The sequence below is a fragment of the Coffea eugenioides genome, chromosome 1 (assembly GCF_003713205.1).
Source record: "Coffea eugenioides isolate CCC68of chromosome 1, Ceug_1.0, whole genome shotgun sequence".
Lineage (NCBI taxonomy): Eukaryota > Viridiplantae > Streptophyta > Magnoliopsida > Gentianales > Rubiaceae > Coffea > Coffea eugenioides.
The window spans coordinates 51,100,916-51,116,528 of record NC_040035.1 but is presented as its reverse complement, the minus strand read 5'-3'; the positions used below and the strand labels follow the sequence as shown (position 1 = coordinate 51,116,528).

The window sequence follows — 15,613 nt, the reverse complement described above, 5'->3', positions numbered from 1 at the left end:
TCCCGCAACCCTCCCCCTCCCGCGACCAGATCTGGTCCCGTGACCAGATCGCAAAAGTGGACGGGAGGGGGGCTGCGATCTGGTCGAGCGACCAGATCGCAGCTAAGGGAAGGCGACGGGGATGAGTGAGGGGAGGAGAAAAAGGGGTGACGGGCAGAGGGAGAAGAGGGGCGGCGGGGGAGAGGGGAGGGGAAGGGGTGACGGGCAGAGGAGACGGGAGAGGAAAAGGGGTGGCGGGTGGCGGGGGAGAGGGGAGGAATATGGGTGGCGAGTGACAGGGAGAGGAGGAAAAGGGTGACGGGTAGAGGGGGGTGGCGGGGAGGGAGAAGAGGAGTGGTAGGGGAAGGAAGGGGAAGGGGAGAGGGAGGGTGACGGCAGAGGGAGGGAGAGGGGTAGGGGGTGCGTTGCGCTGCTGGTAACGGGAAGGGGGAGAGGGGGAAGGAAGAAGAAGAAGAAAGAAAAGAAAAGAAAAAGAAAAGAAAGAAAAAGAAAAAGAAAAGAGAAAGAGAAAAAAAAAAGAAAAAAAAGTTTTTCTCCTTAAAAACTTCAACAAAATTTTTCGCATTACAAAAATTTCTACAAAAAAAATTTTTCATCTTACAAAAATTTCTACACAAATTTTTTTCAAAAACTTCTACAGTGTACTACAGTAAAGTTTTAGACAAACTCTCAAAAAACTCAGGTTCCAAACAGGCCATAGGATTAATAATGGAGGGAGCAGTTTTAGATCGTCTCAATTTTTTTTTAATGCAGTTTATGGTTCTTTAAAAAAATATACTACATTCAGTAATAATTAGCTTGTAATTTTTTTTAAATTTTCAAGCACCATTTTTTTTTTGAGTCTCCCAAACAAAAACAACTGACAGAACCCTCCCCATTTTCTTATGTCACCCACGTTTTTCAAGCAATGCCCCAAAAGCACTAAATCCACAGACAAATAATTTTCTTTTGCCAAGAACCTCTGGAAGGCCTTTTACCTTGACTTAAAAGACAAAAAAAAAAGAAAAAGAAAAGATAAACCCTCGTCAACTTAGAGCAAACAGTAACACAGTAGTATTGCTGTAGTGAAGCAGCAAAGCATGTCACTTACATGGCCTCAACCGGAGACGACCACTTCATCAATCTGTATCTCCTTTTACCCCAGCCATCATTCCTTCAGCCTACTACTACAAAAAGCTCCCCGCTCCCACTGTGGGCCCTTCCTTAGCTGGATGATAAAGGAAAATGCTGCACTTCAAAGTTATTATTTTTCCCTCCTCCCTTTAATTATTCAATTCACTTTTGGTACCCACATTGCCTTTGTCTGTTACCATCACCATTACTTTTTGGATTGATTTGACATAATTCGTATACTATAATTTTTTTGGTTTATTCATCAGACTTTCTCAGTGTATTAATGGTTTTGTTCTCTTCCCAAGTTTCTTTCTTGACTTGAGACAAAAACTTTTGTTTGATTTGTTTCTTTCTCAGATTTCAAGACTTAGAATCATCAGTATAACCCAGGCGAGATTCAGTCCTTTTTGGCCCCCAGTGATTTGACCAGAATTGCTTTCTTTTACTGCTTTTTTTTTTCTCGTTTGTTCAACTGTTCAGGGTATAAGATCTTCACTTTATGGTACTCTAATAACTTGCTTAATTGGAATTATATGTGTAATTTGGTGTTTGTCTTAAGTAGATGGCTGTCGTCAATTAAAGGGCTTTTCTTTTTCCTTTCTTTGGCAGTGTTGATGGTGCAGCATAAATTAAATTGTTATTAGGGAATGCTTAGAGCTTAATCAAGCATTTGGGAAAGCAATGGCACACTTCAAGGACGATCTTGATCCTGCATTTCGAGGCGCAGGGGCAAACCCGTATCCTTATTTTTGCATTTGCTTTCACTAATCTGTCAATTATTAAGTTTATTGCCATTCTTAGTTATCTTCTTTTTTTGTTTTTTTTTGGCATTGTTATTAATTCTTGAAAGATGCAGCATGCCACGATCTAGTAGTGTTTAGATCCATATGGTGTTGTTTCCAAACAGAGTTCATCCTTCATCTGTTTGCTTCCCGAACTTGTGTTAACTTATTTCATTCTGATTTACTCTTCAAGCATTCACGATAGTCTAAAATACAAAAATTTTAATGGCATTTGGAGAAAAAAGGAACTGAGCAGCAGATAGATATATGAGAATATATAATCATCATTATCATATTTCTGCTTTGTCTTAATGTCTTTTTGGCTTTATCTAGCTCATACACAATTGAGGATACAGATTATGTCCCAGCGGTGAATCTGCTATTTAGTTGGTAGCTCAATTGGAATAATTAGCTTATCCTTGATCTTCTTCTGAGTTTAGCGGTCTGGAAATTTGGTGTGTAGAGAATCTCCGGTTGGTTCTGGTTCCAAAATCCTCGCATGGGAAATTCTTTTCTGGAAGTGCATATCTGGTTTTGCATGTAAGTCTAGAAATTTCAACTGTAAGCTCTTGTTATAGCAAGCTATTATCATTTAAAGGGATGAGTTGACTTGCAATGAAAAAAGCATTTTTCCTAGAGATATCTATGCATAAGGAAGATGATTCTTTTACAGCGTGCTTGCTCAAACAATGTGACTCATGTTCTCGCATTGCTGAGTAGAGTGCTATATGTATTTCCATTGAGATGGAAGGGAATTGTTGATTACTTCCTCGTAATTTGTTTGATGCAGACATTCTTTCTTAGAAGCGGCTCTGCTTGGCATGAGATACATTACTGGATTGGAAGGGATGCAAAAGAGGTTTCCCTGTTCTCGTATTGTTTTTAAATACTTGATGTCTGAGCAATATCTTTTTGTTGGAGCTGCAAAAAATAGTATTTGACAGCTTTTGTATGTAACCATAACACCAGTTGATTCCAGAAGAGTTTGGTTAATGGTATCTTTGTTTTAGGCTCCTTTTTCGTCCTAATTCTCAGGTTTTTGGACGGTGGCAAGCTGTGGATGGGGCAGGGTTGTGCATTAGTTTTCTCTGTAAACTTGAGGGCATTAAAAAATTTTCTAATGTATCATGGTTTAAAAGGATGCTTGGGAGAATAAGTTGTTGCTTGTATCTTTGGTCTGAGAATGTGTTTGACGTTGCTTATTAAATTGGTAGGTTGACTCAATTCTGGCATCAGACAAAGCGCTTGAACTGGATTTAGCCCTGGGATCTCAAGCTGTGCAATATCGAGAAGTTCAAGGTGAAGAAACTCAAAAGTTCTTGTCCTATTTCAAACCTTGCATCATCCCAGTTGAAGGGGTGTTTTCTTCTGGACGAGCAGATTTGGAGACTAGTACATACCAAGTCAGCTTGTTTACATGCAAGGGAGATCGTGTTGTTCATATTAAAGAAGTAAGATATGAATAGTGGCGGACCTGTTAAAGGTTTTCTATGAAAGTCTAATATTCACAAGCTCTATATAGAGAATGATGAGATATTATCCATGATTTATCGCAATCAAATAATACTTCTTGACCCAAGTTTTTTGTGTTATTAACATCTAATCAAGTTACATAAACATATGTGACACCCACACAGTAATAAGAATTTTACCTGACTGATACATGCTTTATATATTGACCAGGTTCCTTTTACTCGGTCGTCTCTGAACCACAATGATGTATTTATACTTGATACGGCATTCAAGATTTTCCTTTTCAGTGGTTGCAACTCCAGTAGTCAAGAAAGAGCTAAAGCTTTGGAGGTTGTGCAATATATTAAAGAAACTAAGCACAGTGGAAAGTGTGATATTGCAACTATAGGTAGGATACTTTCTAATTTCTGTCACTGATTTGTTAATGGAATTGATATTTCTAACCTTAGCTGTTGGAGAATTTGTCGCTGATGCTGATGCTGATCCTGATGCATCAAGCAGAAGACGGAAAATTTGTCGCTGATCCTGATGCTGGAGAATTCTGGAGCTTATTTGGTGGTTACGCTCCAATTCCAAAGGACTTACCCTGCAATAGCCTACAACTGCCTGAATGTCCGGCGACAAAACTATTCTGGTGAGTTTTGATTGAACTAACAAGGTGTCTATAGACATTAGAAGCGCTTTTCCCCATTCTATCCACTTATAGTTCATCAAGGGGTGGACCAATGACCCATGCTGCAATTTGATGCATGATTATGCTGGCAAGTTCCTGGTTGGCAGTGAGAAATTACATGAACTTCTATCTTCGACTCACAGGCTATCATTCAATCAATAGTACATGACAAATTTCATTCATTAATAAGCTTTGACGTCAATTCAGTTATCTGTATATCTATCTCTGATTTTTAGCCTCCATGTCTGAAATGCCTCGGAATCCATTAGCAGATGCAAACAATTTAAGCTATTTGTTCTTTTTAAGTTTCCATCTTTTGTTTCGGCAGAATGTCTCTTCTACTTTAGGATTGCTTTAAGGTTCTCTGATGGGCAGGATAACTACTCAGGGAAAAATGTGTGAGAATGCACCTGGTATACTGGTTAAAGAGATGCTCAGTTCAGACAAATGTTATATGTTAGATTGTGAAGCTGAGATTTTTGTTTGGATGGGAAGAAGCACCTCAATGACAGAGCGGAAAACATCAATTTCAGCTACAGAAGTAAGAGTCTCTTTTTGCTTTAGTTTCTTTCCCCCTTATTAGAACCTATGTGATTGGTGGTTTCCAAAAGCAAATGGTTTCTGGTAATTTGCCTTCTTCTTTTATAGACTGTTGTAGATGCAAGAGATGTGTTATGAAGGATATGATAGTTTAGGAAGGCAGATAAACAAATTTAAATTGACTTCAGCTCAAGTACCTGTTAAGTACTGGTATATACTTATCAATTTGATGCTGGCTATCATGAATGATTGACTACTCTCCAGCTAGGAATCAAAGTAACATTTTGGGACCTATCTACAAAGTAACCTCCTCTAGATCAGGTGTATGTTACACTTCATTACTCCTTTATACTCTTGGATGTGCAGAAACTTCTGATGCACGGAGACTTCTGTATTTTTAATACTAGAGCTAGATACGTATATTATGCAAGTCTGTGGTATGCTCCTTCTAAATGCTTGACAATTCTGGTACATGTTTCACCGGTTAAACATCACATATATTTTTAGGATTTGACTTCTGATGAAGGTAATAATTGGTGTTTACTTTTCTATGATATTTAGTTCAAAAACTTGAGAAGATGCAGGGAATTTTTAGGATGGTATATGCAATGTCTTGTCTGGAGCACTAAAAGGTGTGGAACACAATTTGCAGTGCAGATTTTGCAGCCTAGCCTTAATGTCCTATTCTTTCGTATTTATCTTGGTATGAAAAGATTAAAGTGCTATTCTTCATCTCAAGCTCCAAATTCTCCTGATTGAACGCACTGGAATCTGCAGCCATGAAGATCTCATTATCATGACTTTTTATGATTGAAAATGCTTTCATCTGTGGTTGCTCTTCAATGTGGTTTTTCGTTTGTTTGAGAATTTTTCTTGCCCTTATTTATTCCTCTTGAGCATTACTTTGTTTCTTTCTTTCTTTCCGTTTGCATTATATGCATTGCACTTTAAATATATGGTAAATGTGTGTCATGTTTTGGGGAAAAAAATGGAAGTGAAATAGTCAATCTTTCTCCAGCACAAGCGACAGCCAAGGTTCTCCACTGGCAGATCCGAAGTAACCAACAGAACTCAATTCCGTTGATTTCACAAGAACAGAAAATAGAGCTCTCTAAATTATGAAGTAAACAATTGAAAGAAATTATCCAAGTGGAAGAAACCAATCAAAATCAATGCAAGAGATCTGACCAATCATATTTGAATAACAGATTTAATATCATGGAGAAAATTGCATTCTAACTCGAGCATTTTACTTCCCAGATATTTCCAGTCTGATTTTGTTTTTCTCTGCACAGGATTTTGTGAGAGCTCAGGGAAAATCAACTGAAATCAAATTAACTTTCTTGACTGAAGGATCAGAAACTGCTTCATTTAAGTCATACTTTGGTGATTGGCCTGAAAAAGCAGAGCCAAAATTGTATGAAGAAGGTCGAGGAAAAGTTGCAGGTTTGTGTCTCATGGACTAAGCTACAAGGGAAAAGGAAAATCATGATGAGGTGTTACTAAATATCTTGTCAATAATTGCTTGTACTTTCAGCAATATTTAAGCAACAGGGATATGATGTAAAGGAGCTTCCGGATGACAATGAAGAAGCAAACCTGTTTATGGATATATGTGGTGAAAGAAAGGTTTATCTTTAGAAAAATTGTCTATTTCTTGAAGCCCTAAGACATGTATTAAGTGTTTTCTTAAGCTTTCTAGTTCTCAGGTTTGGCGGGTGGACAGTGGCAATTTAAATGTTGTCCCTGTTGTGGAACCAATGAAGTTTTACAGTGGGGATTGCTACATTGTGCAGTATACATATCTCAGCGGGGGACAGGAGGAGAATTTATTCTATGCTTGGCTTGGTCAAAAAAGTCTGATGGTAGGACAGCTTAATTTTTGGAGATGAATGCTTGTTACTTTGCTTTATCTACTTGTCAACTATCTCTTGTAATGGGCTAAATCATTTCCTTTACTTCTGTTTTTCAAGAAAATAATTTTGGAGACGAATGCTTGTAACTTAGCTTTATCTACTTGTCAACTATCTCTTGTAAGGGGTAAATCATTTTCTTTACTTCTTTTTTTGGAGAAAACTTTTGAATACAAGTTCTGAATATATAGGCTATGTGTTGTGTTGGCACGTACACATGCATGTAAAGTGGTGTTTAGATTTTTAAATTTGATTTTGATATTGGTTCGGAGGTTGTTCTGCCCTGCCAGACACATGTTGGCCAATTTTCTATTTTTAATATTTTAATAAAGACATTTAATGTGTTGTGTTTTGGTGCTGAAAATTAACGAAAGACTCTTTACGTTATTATGAATGGATCGCAGGTTGTGTGAGGAACTTAGAGGCACTAAGCATCTGCAGGCAAGAGTAGCTTTGTAAAGTTAAAGAGAAAATACAGGAATTGGGAGTTTTCTCGAAAACAAAAAATGCAACAAAACTTGACGAGAAATTCATTAAGAAGCAAACTGTATTATCTTCTTGGGGGAAAAACCATCAGAAATAAGCTCTCTTTAGCTTTGCAGGCCAAGCATGCTAGTCTTTTCCTGACTCTTTCTTGAAAGACATTCTCTGCCTGTTATTTGTTGCTTCCAAGATTCTTACTAATTTTTAATGCTTCTCCCCTATCATTTCAATGTGTTTTTGAGTCCTCTCATCCATTGCTTTAAACTGTTAGGATTGCAACATTCTTCCTTTTCTTTTTTAATCAGGTTATTCTTTATATTATCTGGACTTTCTTATGCTGATACCATGAGCATGCTACTCTACAGGATGATAGAGTCCAGGCAATCTCCTGCATGAATGACCTTGTCAATTCAGTCAAGGGAGACCCAGCAATGGTAACTACCCCTCTTATCCCATCTAATCCAATACATGTGATTGATCTCTCTGTATTTGTGGAAGAAGTCGGCCTCTACCAGCAGAGTGCTCATACTTGCAAGCTAGTTGTATTGCAAGCAGTTCATGTGTTGTTTGCTTTCCCTCCCAAGTAGGTCATAGTATAGTCTGGACAGACTGTAGGAAGTTAAATAGCCATAGAAACTAGTGGCTAAGTATGGCGTGGACTCGTATCATGACTTCACAAATGCTAAAGAATATGTCTTATGATTTGGAAGTCTAGAGCAGCATCAAATAGTAACTGTTATATGATGAAACTTCATATTACTGCAAATCAGCATTTGGCTTGATTGTTGTTGACCCTGAAGTCATTTTTGTGGAAAGTGGTTTTGTATTCTCATGTTTGTTTATCTTTATTCACATGGGATGATTTTTTTATTCTTAGTGGTTGTAAAAGCTTATGTAAACCACAATCGTTAGTTATTTATCACCAATCACCTTGGTGGTATCTCACCTTCTACTTACTCATTTTTTAAACTAATTTCTAAGCAAGAAGAAACAAGTTAGCGGGAGATCACTTATATCACCATAATTGATTGTTGACCTTAAAAACAATTATCTGGTTTTAATTTGCATTTTAAGAAAGAAAAATAGCAAAAGAAATGTTCTTTAGTACCTTTCAAGTAAAGGATGCTGCATTATTTCTGTAGTATTCGGAGTATAAGGATATTTAGTGGACTTGGTTAAGATGGTCAAGAAAATACGCTACTTATGCAAGTCCAAGACAATAATAGGTCTTGCAACATAAGGTCTTTTTGCTTGTCTAAACTACTGCTGTGTTTCATCCCTAGTATTTCTCTTAACATTCTATGAAAATAATTCGTGATGGAGTTTATTTTTGTAAAATTTGGTGCATGATTCATTTCTGAAGATGGTATTGTTATTGTTGTTTTACCTCATGTACTTGTGTATCTTCTCAGTAGGTTTTATGTTCAGTTATAACTTTAGCGTAACACAAAACTAGGTGTAAAATTTCCAGAGCTCTTCCAGATCAATTATACAAACTAGTGGGTGTGTGCAAATTAAGAAAAAATTAAGTTGTTTTTGTTAAACCGATAATAGTCATTAGAATTTTTTTTTTTTGGTGCAAAGAAAAGAAAAAAAGTTATGATTTTTTTTGGCAAACAAAAAAAGAATAGAAGTTATTGGAAGTGGATTTTTTTTTTTTGGGGGGGTCAGTGAGATGTCTTGAACCCTTACAACCCCTCCCACCTTACCACTCAACCCAACTCTACCCCCAGAAGTGGAAGTTATTAGAAGGGTGAGCGGAGGGGTGGGAGGTTAAAAAAAAAATTGGAAGTTATTAGAAGTTACTAAAGTTAAGTAGTTATCTTCAGTAAATCTTTACTTATGAGAGGGTAAAATTGAAAAAAAAAAACAAAAGATGACTCAAAATTTTAACACCAAACACCTCCTCATGCTTTATGTATAGAAAAATAGTGTAAGTATCGATTTTCTTTTTCCTCAGCCCTGTGGTCCATTTCTGAACTTTTCTTTCAGGCTCAGATTGTTGAGGGCAGGGAACCACTGCAATTTTTCTTCATTCTCAAGATACTGGTTATTTACAAGGTACCACTTGTGCATTTTCTTTTCCAGTTGTATCTGATTTGATTTGGTGTCAAACACTGTTACCCTCCCCCCCTCCCTCTCCCTCTCTGTCTCTAAATCTTCCCTGTACTTCATGAAGGGAGGTAAGAGTACAGGGTACAAGACGCTTATTGCAGAAAATGATAATGCTGATGAAACATACCATGAGTCTAAGACAGCTCTTTTTCGAGTCGAAGGAACAAGTTCATACAATATGCAAGCCATTCAAGTTGATGAAGTAAGTTCTGTTTCAAGTTTTATGCTAAACCAGTTCTTGGGAAATTTCAGGCTCTAACTGACATTTGCTGATTATTAATTTTCTACAAACATGATCATTTAGAATGCTGAAATTTCCCATTCAATTGCTATCTTAAATCTCTTTGCTCTGAGGGTATTTCTGTACCTGAACTACACTTCATCTTTAAGATGGGCATTTATTTGGTGATACTGTTGCAGGTTGCAAGTTCTTTGAATTCTTCCTATTGTTTTATTCTAAAGACTGAGACTTCTACTTATACTTGGATCGGGAATCTCTCCTCTGTCAGAGATCATGATCTTCTCGACAGAATGCTTGATTTGATCAATGTACGCCCATAGTCTGGATTTTGAAAGCTTCCCTTGCCCGCTGCATGTGACATCTTGTTACTTTTCTGATCATTTGTGCTTTTCTTTTGATGTTGTACGCAGCCAACATGGCAAGCTGTACTTGTCAGAGAAGGTAGTGAACCTGATTCTTTCTGGACAACACTGGGTGGAAAGGCAGAATATACTCGGGAAAAGAAAATTAAAGAATTTATTGAAGACCCAAATTTATATGTCCTCACATCTTTGGAGGGTGAGCTGCAAACTTTGTTTCCAAACTCTCTCTTGAAAAACCAATGTTTTTTTCTCCTTGTACTGAGTACCCTTCCAGATTTCAACTGCTTTAAATTCATGTCTAATGGAGGGTTTGGATCTTCTGGAACATGGCTGAATTTTGTACTCAGGGGATTTGAAGGTACGTACAAATATATTCTTATAGGCATGCATGACTAATGATTACTGGTTCATTTTAAATAAGCAGTAATTAATTCATATGAAATTAAACTTTTAAGAGTGTATTGACTGCCTCAAATTTGTTAGTGTAGTGAATAGATTAAGTACTGGAAGCAAGCTATACGGTGACTGCTTCCTTTCTTACATAATTCGTAACTTGTGAAACTAATAGATTATCAAATTTTTAACATCTTTTCACTTTGCTGATTTTATCTAAATAATCACATAGTTTGTTCGAGGCACATAATCTAGATACTGAGGATCTATGTTCCCATTTTAACCAAAGTAGCCGCTTGAGCTCTTAGTTGCATGATAATTACTGCCCATGTATTAATTCTCAAGACTGGTTGGATTAGTAAATAAAAATTGACCTTTTTACATCAACAAAGGAACTTATCTTTGTCAAACAGTAGAAGATGTGTAATCAGAAAAGGAATTTCAATCTAGTGTTTGTGGTTCATATCTTTTGAAGGATTTGTGATACAAAGCGGCGAAACTTTGAAAGTTAAAGTATGTAAAAAACTTAAGAATGGAGCAACTGTTCTTACTATTATCACTAGAAGTAGGACGATCATCAAAACTACATGCAAGAAGATCTAAGTATATCTTTGCCTAATGGTCCAAAGTAGATCCAGCTCTTGCTTAATAAGATGGTGGCTGGTGTTGCATCTGTTACTATTATAACAGATGCAGGAAAAGGTGCAGATTTTCAAAGATGGAAGGGCATTTTCTCTTTTTCCTTCTCTTCCTGTTTCTTTTGTTTATACTGTATGATAGACTACAGTTGATGTGATTAGGACAGAAACGTATTAAGATAAGTTTATTCTTCAGGATCATGTTTTTGCAGTGATTTGTTGACCTTATAACACGTGGGATATAGTCCATGGAGCTAAGTTTCTGGATTAAGCGAAAGGACAGAAGTGGTGTTAAGTTAGTGACATCAGGAAGATGGTTTGCGCTGAATCTGATACTAATGCTATCTTCACATTGCAGGTGAAAGAGATATTTAACTACTCCCAGGATGATTTAACAACAGAAGATGTGCTAATACTAGATTGCCATTCTGATATCTATGTCTGGGTGGGGCGCCATTCCTCTGTTAACTCAAAGCATCAAGCTCTTACTCTTGGCCTGGTAATGATTGAATGCTTGTCTTCAATGATTGATTTAGCTTTTCTCTGACCAGTTTGGAAGATTTTGCTTTCACATGGCCTTAGCATGTGTTGGTTTAGTAGCTTCTGGAATGAAAATTATATGGTGCATCAGTACTTTCTTTGACATGTATGGTTCAAGAACCTCTGGTGTCATAGCCAGAACATAACCCGTGATATCGGCTTTACAGTCTATAGGATATTTGCTCTTTAAAGTTGCACTTAACATTCTTCATATGCATATTGATGATTTTTGGCCATATGTGGAGCATCGTGATTTATGTTACCATTGGTTATAATATCCATGTTATTCATTTGTTATTCTACCTTGGAGAAACCAGAAGTTCCTTGAGAAAAAAAAGTCACTTAGGCAGCATCAATTGGAGCCTCCTCTTTATGTTGTTACTGAAGGATCTGAACCACCATTCTTCACTTGCTTCTTTCAATGGGATCCCTCAAAGGCAAATGTAGGTGAATGTTTATACTTTCAATAAAAATTCATTTTCCCCTTTTGCTTCTTCCTTTTTCTTACATTGGAGCATTTTTTGGTGCTTCATTTGAAGTGAGCTACATTGCGAGTCAGCTGCTTTTTTGAAATGTTTGATGAACTAAACTGAAACAGCAGTTGCATACGTTTCATTTCCTTTGGTGGTTAAACAATGCCGCATATTGTAACCTTTCTCATTTCAGATGCTCGGTAACTCCTTTGAGCGAAAACTTGCTTTATTGAAGGGAAAAACAGAAAAACTTGGAGTAAGTGACTGCTTGTTTTGATCCTTATGTAATATATTCAACCTAAAACTTTGTTTCTTTTAGAGTGGACTCCTCCAAGCACTGGATGAAAGGTCTACTTAACATTTATTGACAGCTAAATTGCATCCTTATAAATTATATGCATCCCTTTTGCCTTCTGGGATTTACATAAAGAGGAAATATCTTACATGCAGATAAGAACTTCATGGAAAGCGTACTCTATGGAAACTGTCTCTAAAGATTTGAAAAGTCAGACCAATGGTGTAAATGATTCCAGAAGAAGTTTATCTCCTATGTCTACTGATTTCAGCTCCAGTTTAAGATCTTCAGAGTTTCGCCGCTTTTCAAGTCCACCTCCAGTTAAAAAAAACCTTTCAGCAGGATCTCCTAATCTGGACAATAACAATGGTGAAGCGCATTTGTCTGAAATTACATTAACAGTTTAGGTTCTCATGTAGCTATTAGTTTGATGGTGATCATAATTCCCTTCACCTGCTGATAATAACTTTAATGTACAATTGTTGCTTTACTTGTATATTTTTCTAAAGCTGCACATATCTATGCTAAAAGAAAATAGAAGGATGCAAAGTGCCTCTTTCTCTATGTATTTGTGTATCAAAAGCAGAGATGCTTAATAGTGTTTAAGGTGCCTACTATATCGTCAATACAGGGGCTATGCAAACCACTAATTATTTCACTGTTACATGCTTTTAGTGTCTGATTTATGTAATTAGAGTTGTCATGCTATTTAAATTGAACGTCAGAGTTGCCTACTGATTTTTCTTCTATGGTCATGGTTTACTTGTCAAATTGAAATTAATTAACTTTCAGAGTAGAAGCCTTAATTTGCACAGACAGCAGTTACACGTAGTATGGTTGCATTATCCAATTGAGCTCCAATCTCTCTCTTCCTCTCTCTCACACACATACACAGAATATGTAAGTGTTTCAGCACATGGACTTGGTCCTCTACCATCTGTCTCTTTTCTTTTTTGGGCATCTCAAGTACACAATGACTTGCTGTTTTCCTTTCCCAGATGGGGCTTTCCTTCTGTTTTTTTCCCCCCTTTCCTGGCTAATTCTCCGGGCACATCTATCATGTTCTTGGTTCATATAACTTCTATGGCATCTTCTCCAAATAGTAAGTCTGATTATGACAACATGCTAAAGCAATCAGGACGTAGTAGCTCCATTTAGCAGGCTGCATGCCGGCCTTATTTTGTGCTATCTTTTTTGTTTTCCTGCACTCTTATGAGAAGGGAAAGTTAAAAAAAAAAGAAGATGTCCAAAGCAAAATGTGGCCTAATAATCTGTTTGGCTCATGCAATATGCATATTTTTTTAGTATTTCAATAAAAGGAAAAAATGAGGGCTGAAAATATAGATAGGTATTCATTTTGCTGATGGGTGGTTTGGTCTCTGCAGGTTTTGTGAGTAAAGTTTCAAACCTTACTCGAAGTGCTGAATCCCTGCAGCTTAATGAAGCTGAGTATGATGTCCATTTGGTAGCACATCCATATGACCGACTAGTAGTGCAGTCAAACAACCCAGTAGCAGACATAGACATAACAAGAAGAGAGGTACAGTCTGACAAGTTGTGAAGAATTTCATCTGTTTCCTATTTAGTAATATAGTTCTTTTGATGGATGCTTAATGTCTTTGCTAGGTCTGCAATTTTTTTTTAAATTTTCCATTATGTCTTGCAATATCTACTTAGTTGAACCGATCATGCGGACTAGGGGTGTATTCGAGTCAAGTGCACTATGCGAGCTTGAGCTCGAGCACTAGCTTGATTTTATTTTGCATTACTCGAGTTTGAGCTTGAGCTCATGCTCATTGAGCCCAATCGAGCTTAATCAAGCCCAATTGAATTTAAGAAATATAAATTTATATTTTATATAATTTTAAACAAGGGACAAAATAGATATTTCATACTAATAAATTTAAAAAATTAATGTGTGTGTGTGTGATGCTCAATGGAACTCGATTAAACTCGACGAGATTTCGAGTTTCACATATTAAGTCGAGCACGACTCGTCAAGTAGCTCAAACTCGAACTCGGCCAATACAAGTTCGAGCTTTGACCGAACAAACTTGCGAGCTATTTGATTAAACACGACTCGTTTGTGCACCTCTAAGCCTCCATTTCACTTAGCTTTTCTAAATTTGTATGTCAAATGCCAAGTCCGAGAGCTAGCAAAACAATACCTTATGTTGCTCTGTCATAATAGCATTAGTTCCTGATTAATCTTAATAACAAAAACAGTTACTGAAGTTGCTATTTCCATCTGTAGGCTTATTTGTCCAATGAAGAGTTTCAAGAGAGATTTGGAATGTCAAAACAGAACTTCTATCAGCTTCCTAAGTGGAGACAAAACAAGCTCAAGATGTCACTTCATCTTTTCTAGGCGTGCCACATTCATGCGGGAAACTGGTGGCGCTGGATGAAGTTAATTTTCACAAGTTTTAGGTATGTATTCCGGCCTAAAGTTACCGGCCAAAATGTATCTCACTCCTCATTCATGAAGCAAGTTTTTAATGTCTTTCACTGGATAAGAATTTTTGGTATGACTACGGTATTAGACAAGGAAACTTGTTCGAAGAACGAATGTGATATTATATCCTTGCTTTTGGTTCTTGTGTGATTGTTCCCCTGAAAATCTACCGACATTGGGTGAGGCTGAGAGCTTGATGAAGCTCGTTACTGGGGATTTCGCCATATGCAGTTCTCAAGACGTGCTTTGAGGCTATTTTGGCAAGAAATTGGAAGTGCCACTCTTCCCAAGCAGAAAGATCTATTTGGAACAGTGCTGTGGTATGGTAAAAAAAGGTTTATATTAAACAGCAATTCCCATTATAGTTGCCCTTTTGAACCTTAAATCAGAATGTTCTGTGAGTGGTCGATTTTACAATTGGATTGATCCCTTTTTAAGCAGATTCCTTTTTGCAGATTTTTAGTACTCCATAAGATATACCCTGTTGATGCCACTGATTGATCGTGTGTGTCAGTTTCATGATGGTTTGCAGAGGCGGAACGCCACTGCCGACATAGACCATTCTTATATAGAGTATTTTCTAGCCTTTGAAGGAAACGCCTATTAGTGGGCCCCCTGACAAGGTCAACTTGTAGGTGCGGTTATCACGATACGCATTCAATGCCAAAATCTCCATCAGTTTCAATAGTTTGATAATAATTATGTTTTAGAAAATTAATCAACATACTAACAAAAGCAGCAATTGCGTATAAGAGCACCGTTTCTTAACAGTTGCGATTTTCTTAGGTAACGGGTTTTACCGCATAATAAGTAAATTATAATGAGAACTTGCATGAGTTTTTAATGTTTGACCGAGTCGATTACGAGAAAATGTCAAATGAATTGATTTGACATGACTTGAGAACAAGAAGATTAGTTACCTTTTGTTTTCCTATCTTTTTAATTGTAAGTGAGAGGTACACCAAAGCATATTCTTAAGCAGAGTGAAGGAGATGAGACAGAGGATTAAAGCAAACGAGGCTCAGGTATTCCTCCTCAGTAAGGGAAAAGAAAACAGGATGAAGATGTTAAGTGATTACTGATTAGGACTTCTAAACCCACAATTAGCAGAGAAAAGCCCCCAT

The 15,613-nt window shown here is 37.1% G+C and overlaps 1 protein-coding gene across 3 annotated transcripts; it reads left to right on the top strand.

Annotated features, from left to right (window-relative positions):
* The first annotated feature begins 1,411 nt into the window (after positions 1-1,411).
* Positions 1,412-14,632, top strand: LOC113749815 (villin-1). Of its 3 annotated transcripts, none has more exons than XM_027293698.1 (23): positions 1,412-1,615; positions 1,723-1,850; positions 2,336-2,435; positions 2,686-2,754; positions 3,110-3,346; positions 3,579-3,756; positions 3,870-4,002; positions 4,417-4,582; positions 5,877-6,027; positions 6,119-6,210; positions 6,291-6,446; positions 7,343-7,411; positions 8,970-9,038; positions 9,157-9,294; positions 9,513-9,641; positions 9,744-9,891; positions 10,043-10,053; positions 11,085-11,225; positions 11,587-11,709; positions 11,933-11,995; positions 12,190-12,403; positions 13,420-13,574; positions 14,289-14,632. In XM_027293698.1, exons 2-23 carry the CDS (start codon positions 1,795-1,797, stop codon positions 14,400-14,402), a joined length of 2,712 nt encoding a protein of 903 aa, XP_027149499.1. In that variant the 5' UTR covers positions 1,412-1,615; positions 1,723-1,794; the 3' UTR covers positions 14,403-14,632. The 3 variants fall into 3 exon arrangements, with proteins under 3 accessions (XP_027149499.1, XP_027149491.1, XP_027149483.1); XM_027293690.1 differs by having other exon boundaries at positions 1,413-1,594; positions 11,584-11,709; XM_027293682.1 differs by having other exon boundaries at positions 1,413-1,615; positions 11,584-11,709.
* Positions 14,633-15,613: the final 981 nt, after the last annotated feature.

Bases quoted from the DNA above. Each gene is read 5' to 3' on its own strand.
- LOC113749815 (XM_027293690.1), top strand. From the start codon at position 1,795: ATGGCACACTTCAAGGACGATCTTGATCCTGCATTTCGAGGCGCAGGG. The intron at 2,755-3,109 runs GTTTCCCTGTTC...TTAAATTGGTAG, and splicing joins TTGGAAGGGATGCAAAAGAG to GTTGACTCAATTCTGGCATC. The intron at 9,295-9,512 runs GTAAGTTCTGTT...ATACTGTTGCAG, and splicing joins AAGCCATTCAAGTTGATGAA to GTTGCAAGTTCTTTGAATTC.